We start from the raw sequence: 6,235 nt of genomic DNA, 5'->3' as shown, positions 1-6,235 counted from the left end.
GGGGTGGGCTGGCCTAACTCCTCGGGGGACCTCCTAAGAAGGCCCGGCCAGGCCTACGAGGCGGTGACCTCCATCGCTTCCTCCCTCCACACCTCGGGCCGAGCAGCCAACATGGCGGGCTGGCGTTTCGGCCTGCGACGGATGGCGCTCCTCGCTGCTTGGTTCGCAGCGGTGGTGGCCGACCCTGAGAAGGCCGAGGTGCCGCCGGCTAAGCGGAGCCTGGTCCAGTCCATGACCGCCTCCAACTGGACGCTGGTGATGGAGGGCGAGTGGATGCTGAAATTGTGAGTGTGCCCGCACGCCACGCTGCCCTCTTGGGCGCAACCCTCCCAAACCAGCCCGGGCCTTTCTTAACGCGCCTGTCTCTAGGACCCGCCTCGGCCCCATCCCGCGCGGGGAAGGGCCAGCGGCTGGTGGGGCCGCACTGCGCATGCGGCGCTCTGTGTTGACAGCTTAGCATCCTTGCCAGCCCGCAGCCTGGAGGCAAAAGTGTCTAAGAAGTGGAGGTAGAAAAGCTGCAAGAACTGTGTGCCTTTAGATATAGCCGTGTACGCAGAGGAAAGAGGGTGGCCGTTCAGGAAGAGACTTTTATGTAGAGAATAAGTCTCGAGGATGGGCAGGGGGTTTGTAGAATAAATCGTAGAACTACAATGAGGAGTGAAGGTTAGGCCAGTATGTGCAAAAGGCCATCGACCCTGAGAGGTTATGGTAAAAATGAAACAAACAGGGGCGCATAATAAGTTGAAACTTTTTATGGAAATGCTGAGAGATTTAAAAGGTAACTTTTAGCAGTAAGACTTTCTGGATAGGGTCATATGAGGCGGAATGGCTTTGAGCACAGTGTAGTTGTGTTCTCTTGAGTCAGACCTGGCCCATAGCTGGCCCTCCAGCACTGATAGATTCGAACCATGTCCTTTTAGGATCCCAGCGCAGCTTCTTGAGCATAAGAGTTGTACATTTTTGTCCCAGTGGGCAAAAATATTCTCTTGAGTAATACAAGGTAAAGAGTGGTTTTGTTTTATGGAGGGCAGGAAAAGTTTTTTTGTTTTTTTTTTTTTTAGGAAAAGTTTTGAGTTAGAAGACAAAACTTGTCAAATTTACCTTAAAATTAGCTTTTACTAGGAAGGAAATGATTGTTTTAAGGTAAGCTTGAAATCCTTGGTAGGATGATGTCTCCACAATATGCATTAGAAAAATTCTTTATTTTTCTCCTCTCTGAGAGTAGAGTTCTCTTAAGCCCGAAGTTGGTGAATGCTCATGTTCAAGGTCAAAGTGAAACAAGAATGGTCGGTCTCCCTCTTTTGCATGGTATCATTTCCTTCATGGTTCCTTCTGAGATAGCTGCTAGGTTTTTTTAGTAAAAGAACTAACACACAAATAAGTATAAGCCACGTTAATTCTGTAAATAAGTCAAAGCCATCAACTCTTATTGACCCTTCAGATCTTACTTCCTTATACAAGCCTGAATGTATTAAACGAGATTCTGACATTGCTATGTGCCCACTGTGGAATATACTTGGGCTAGAGTGCAAAATAAATGTTGTAAGCCAGGAGTACTTTGTGGAGACACTTGAGCTCATTTTAGTGGAAGTTCTGTTTTCTGATGAGTGTAATAGTTAAAAATGGTGTCATTATTAGTGTCTCTTTTGGTACTTTGTAGAGATGTTAAGGTCGTAATGAGCGGACTCTGAGAGGACTCGATGTGCTATCCTTCTCTACCACTGGTTGAAGTTCCTGGGTGTTGCAAACAATTAATGCCTTTGCATTTAACCTGAGCACTTGTGTAGAAAGCTCTGGTCATCCGCTCGTGAAAAACAGTCATTGAGAACAGCTGTGTTCTGACACACGTGGGTTTAGTATGAGGTGAACAGGTAAAGAAGTATGATAGGAGGCTTTCCAATAGCTATTCTTTTTCCAATAGTATATTTAGTTTTCATATAAGTAATTCTTAAAATTTGTCTTTAAGTTAGTACACCAGCAGTTTAGACACACTTATAAAGCAAATTTAGGGAGCTCTGGCAGCATAGTCTGCAGGAAGTTGTGCTGCTTACCCAAAGATTTCATCTCTCTGGCAGTTCAACTCTTTCATCAGTTTCAAGGAATACATGTAGGTAACCACCTTCAGTGGGATTTATAGTCTCTGAAAACCTGCTGGAGGCTTAGCTATATATCATTCTGTTCTGACTTGATGGCAGTGAGGCAAGAAAATAAGCAAATTCTCTATTATTCTTTCTTTTTTTAATAATAGAGTTGTTGTTTTGTGCCACCTTGTTGACTGTGATTCACAGTGACCCTATGAAGAATAGATCTGAACTCTGTCCTATCCTGAACCAACCTCACAATCTCTGACACACCTATCCCCACTATCCCAGTAACTGTGTCAATCCAGCTCATTCCTCTCCTGCTCTATCCCTCCACCCTTTCAAGCATGCTGTCCTTTTCCAAGGACATGTCCCTCCTGGCATCATGCCCAAAATATATGAGGCAGAATTTCAAAATCCTAGCCTCCAACGAATAACCTGGTTTCACCCTCTCCAGGACAGATTTATTTGTTCTCTTGGCAGTCCATGTTATATTCAATACTCTTTTCCAGCACTATAACTCAAAGGCATCAATTCTTCTGTCATCCTTAGTCATTGTCCAGCTCTCAGAAGTGTAGCAAGCAGTTTAGAAGACCATTGCCTGGATCAGGTGCATCTTAGTCTCTAGACTGTCATTGTTGCTTTAGCACTCTGGAGAGGTCCCTGACAGCAGACTTCCCTAAAGCAACTCGTCTTTTGATTTCTTTACAATAAGGGAGGAGAAGTTACCTAACTGCCTACAAGTAAATCTATCTCTCTCTCTGTCCCTCCTTCTCCCCCCTCCTTCTCTCTATGTATATTTGAGCCAGAGTTGGAGCTCTAGCTCATGATGGTACAGTCTGATCTGCTATGTCCTGTTTCTGTGCAGCCTTTGAGTTATGAGTGGTGTCATTCTCGCTCTTTCTCGCTCTGTGTGTGTATGTAAACTCATTGCCATTGAGTCAGAACATATTCACAGCTGACCCTGAAGCCAGTTTTCAGAGACTGTAAATTGCACAGGAAAAGATTGCCCATCTTTCTCCCATAGAACAGCTGGCAGATTGGAAGCATCTGGCTTTGGATTGTCAGTGCAATTCTTTAACTACTAGGCCACCAGAGTACCATATATGTATCTGCCTTTCACTGTGTATTTGTTGTAAGCATCCTCACTTTCTTAGCTATACCTGAGCCCAATCACTATGTCAGTCAATCTTGTTGACAGCCCTCCTCTCCTGTGCTGACTCTTCACCTTTCCATTCATGATCCCTTTATCCAAGGACTGGCCCCTCCTACAAACAGGCCCAAAGTACCTGGGACAAAGCTTCAATATCCTTGCCTCCAAAGAGTATTCTGGTTTTCCTTTCTCCAAGACAAATTTGTTATTCTTTTGACAGTCTGTGGAATATTCAGTCCTTTTCTCCAACAGCTCAAAGGCATTGATGATTCTTCTGTTATCTTTAGTCATTGTCCAACTTTCAGATGCATAGCAAGTAACTGAAAAGATCATGACTTAGATCAGGTACACATTAGTCTTTAACATAATTGCTATTCAGCAGTTTAGAGAGGTCCTTGAGAGTAGATTTTCCTGATTCATCACTTCTTTTGATTTCTTGACTGCTGATACCAAGGATGTTAATTGTGAATCCAAGTAAGATGGAATCATTAACAATTTCAGTCTTTCTCAGTCAGTCATGATCTTGCCTGCTGACCCAAAGGTGAGAATTTTTGTTTTTTTTAAGGTTAAGATGTAATCCATTTTGAAGGCTATGTGCAAATTCTGCAAGAAAACAATTAGGTGTTCTGGCAATTCCTATTCTTCACAATGTTAGCCGTAATTTATGATTAACACAGTTCAGTGACTGAGCATAGCAAAAAAACCAAGTAAACTTTTTATTCAGGTATTCTCTTCATTCAGCCAAGATCCATTTGATATTGACAATGATATCTCTTTTTCTCAATTCTTTTCCATATCCAACTTGTATTTTTGGCAATTCCCTGACAACATCCTGCTCTGTTTCTGAATTATCTTCCCCAAGATTGTACTTGAATGTAATATTAATAATCCTGTTTGATAATCTTCACATTCTGTAGATAATTTTTTTTAAAAAATTAGGCTCAAATTTAACCCTTAGTATGTTAACTCTCTTCCAAATTTCTGATTTAGATGAGTGAGCACATCCAGGGCTGTATCCCTAGTGAAACATCTTACATTTTAAATGATACTCTGTTAATTCCAGAGCCTTATTTTTGCCGGTGTCTCCAGAGTAGCTTGGCCGTCTTCTTTTAGTATCATTGGTCGTTGATCTTACATCATCCAAGTTGGAGTGAAATGACATCTCCTTATAGTTTTAGTTACATTTCTCTGATTGCTGATATGAGAATCTTTTCATGTGTTTGGTGGCTGCTTTAATGCCCTCTTTGGTGATATCTCTTGATATTTTCCTTCTCCACCTAATGTACTTAGCAACCTTGTTAAAAATGATTTGACTGTAAATATATAATTTTTTTATGAACTCTAAAGTTACTATTACATTGGTTAGTATGTCTGTAACTATACTAGCATGGAGCTGTTTTGAAAACTAGCTATATATTTTTAAATCACTTAATATGAATACTCCTACTTTGTTCTCTTTCAATATTGCTTTCATTACTTGCTTCCTGGCTTTTCACAGAAAGTTGAAGATTAGTTCTGTGTTTCCATTTATGTAACAAAGGTTACTAGTTATTAGACTGGAAATTATTTGAATTTATACATTGCTTCCTGTGGTATGACCTTTTAACAATATTAAGTTTTCTAGTTCATGAATATGGAATGTATTTCTTTCAGCCTTCCTTAATGTCTTTCAGCAGAGTTTTTAAATTTTTATTTTGTCTTTTATGTCCCTGACTAAATTTATTCCTGGCAGTTTTATATAGGGTTTTGTTGTTACGTTCCGTTGAGTAGGAACCGACCCGTAGCTGACCCTCCACCAGGTTTTCAGAGGCAGTTTAATTGCACAGGAGGAGATTCCCCTTCTTTCACCGGCAGAGCAGTGGATAGATTTGAACTGTGTGCCTTCAGGATTGCAGCACAACTTCTTACCATTGTCTCTTTCAGAAAGAGCTCTGGTGGCCTAATGGTAAGACACTGTGCTGTAATACCAAACGTGTACAGTTCAAACCCTCCAGCTGCTTCTCTGGAGAAGGATGGACAATCTCTTCCCATATGACTAACTGCCTCTGAAGCCTGCTGGAGGATCAGCTCTTAAGTAATTTGTGACTTGATGGCATACAACAGCAGCAGCATCTTTCAGAGATTTATAGAATGGTTTATAGAAACCCAACTGATTTTTGTTGACCTCATATTTTAAAACTGTTAAATTCTTTTATTAGCTTTAGGGATAGATTTACATATATAAGATCATACCACCTGTGAAGTTGTTTTTATGTGCTGTTGAGTGGGCGGTGACTCCTAGCAACCCTAGGTGTGGGCAGGTGTGAACTTTGCTCTATCCCGTGCCATCATCACCATCTCTGACACACTTGAGCCCATTGTTACACTCACTGTGTCAGACCATCTTGTTGTGGGTCTTCTTTTTCTTACACTGATCTTCTACCTTTCTAAGCATGATGTCTTTCACCAAGGACTAGCCCCTCCTAAAAATATGCCTAAAGTATGTGGGACAGAGTTTCACTTACCTTTGCCTCCAAGAAGCACCATGGTTTGAATTTCTCCAGGACAGACCTGTGTGTTCTCTTGGAAAACCATGAAATAGTCAATATTCATCTCCAACACAACTCAAAAGCATTGATTCTTCTTAGTCATTGTCCAACTTCAGATGCATATTGAGAAGAACATAACTTGGATCAGGCACACTTTAGTCTTTAAACTGACATCACAACTATTCATTACTCTGGAAAGATCCCTGACAGTAGATTTTCCAGATATGATGTATCTCTTGATTTCTTGACTCCTGGTACCAAGGATGTTAATTGTGGATCTGAGTAAGAGGAAGTCATTGAATTTTATTCTTTTCCAATCTGAATAAATTTATTTTTTTATTGCTGTGACTAGAACGTCTAGTACTATTTTGAATAGATATGCTGGAAGTATTAGTTTTTTTGGGGTTTTTTTCTATAATTATATTTTATTAATTTTCATAAACATTTACAGAGATTTTGGGTTTCCATTCATT

The 6,235-nt window shown here is 40.8% G+C and overlaps 1 protein-coding gene across 1 annotated transcript in view; it reads left to right on the top strand.

Moving 5' to 3' along the window:
• The first annotated feature begins 111 nt into the window (after positions 1–111).
• The window catches only part of TMX4 (thioredoxin-related transmembrane protein 4), a 49,350-nt gene continuing 43,226 nt past the window's right edge, over positions 112–6,235 (top strand). The window contains exon 1 of the mRNA XM_006894238.1: positions 112–284. Within this exon, the coding sequence (XP_006894300.1) occupies positions 112–284 (173 nt within the window). The remainder of the gene's footprint in view (positions 285–6,235) is intronic.

Source organism: Elephantulus edwardii, unplaced genomic scaffold (genome assembly GCF_000299155.1).
Source record: "Elephantulus edwardii isolate Elephantulus edwardi_28Jun2011 unplaced genomic scaffold, EleEdw1.0 scaffold00138, whole genome shotgun sequence".
NCBI lineage: Eukaryota > Metazoa > Chordata > Mammalia > Macroscelidea > Macroscelididae > Elephantulus > Elephantulus edwardii.
Note: the sequence above shows the minus strand (reverse complement) of the source record. Positions and strands in the feature narration are given on the sequence as shown.